The sequence below is a fragment of the Aplysia californica genome, unplaced genomic scaffold (assembly GCF_000002075.1).
Source record: "Aplysia californica isolate F4 #8 unplaced genomic scaffold, AplCal3.0 scaffold00433, whole genome shotgun sequence".
NCBI lineage: Eukaryota > Metazoa > Mollusca > Gastropoda > Aplysiida > Aplysiidae > Aplysia > Aplysia californica.
Genome location: NW_004797703.1, coordinates 340,034 through 340,853, shown reverse-complemented (window position 1 = coordinate 340,853; position 820 = coordinate 340,034). Strand labels below are relative to the sequence as shown.

At 39.0% G+C, this 820-nt stretch overlaps 1 protein-coding gene across 1 annotated transcript in view; it reads right to left on the bottom strand.

Annotated features, from left to right (window-relative positions):
* The window catches only part of LOC101854888 (MFS-type transporter SLC18B1), a gene marked incomplete at both ends in the record, with an annotated part of 28,669 nt that extends 28,505 nt beyond the window's left edge, over positions 1-164 (bottom strand). Inside the window, 1 exon segment of the mRNA XM_013086080.1 lies at positions 91-164. Coding sequence (XP_012941534.1) covers positions 91-164 — 74 coding nt within the window.
* Between the last annotated feature and the right edge of the window lie 656 nt (positions 165-820).

Here is an 820-nt window from a genome sequence, read left to right as displayed (position 1 = left end):
ACAAACAACAACAAAGCAAACACAAGTATTCATTTGTGTTGTGTGGTTCCTGTGAACGTACTCACTGTAACCATCTTTGCTGTAACTCACCCAAACAAGATGCTGCAAACCCCGCCCACAAGGATTCCACTCACGTAGAGAAATTTGGCCCCAAGTCTCGTCAGCTGAAGAAATAGAAGTTTCAGTTAATTTCATTTTGTTTGACCACTGTCAGGATATTACGAGGGGGAGTCAAAAAGTAATGCAAGTTGTTCGCTATTTTGAGCAATTTTGCATCGGATTTAATGGAATTCAGCTTACATGTACTTGCTCATGTACTTCCGAACTCAAACTGTTAAAATTTAAAGTTCTTTAATTTTGGCCAGAATGACGTCACATCAAAATGGCTACCCTCTTAAAGGTCTGTCTGAGGAAAAGAGCGTGATTGAATTTCTTGTTTTAGAAGGAGAATCTACTGATAACATAAAAAAGAGACTTCAAAATGTTGACACGGACAAAGCTCTAGATTTTGGCACTGTATATAGACGTTTGAACAATGAACCAGAAGTAGAGGAAGAAGTGTCCATATGGTTGTTAGACAAGCGTCGTCCGGAGGAGTCAGAAGGAAAAATCATGGCAATTGTGTTTCGGGACCTTCATAGTGTGCTTCTGACAGATTATTTTTTTTACCACGAGAAACAATTGTCCATTCTGAATCCTACATTGAAACACTGAAACGACTGAAAGTGAGAATTCGACGAATCAGACGAAATTTGAACATTGAAAGAGTATTTTTCTTACCATAACAATGCCCACCTGCATTCGAGTACCAGAACAAGGG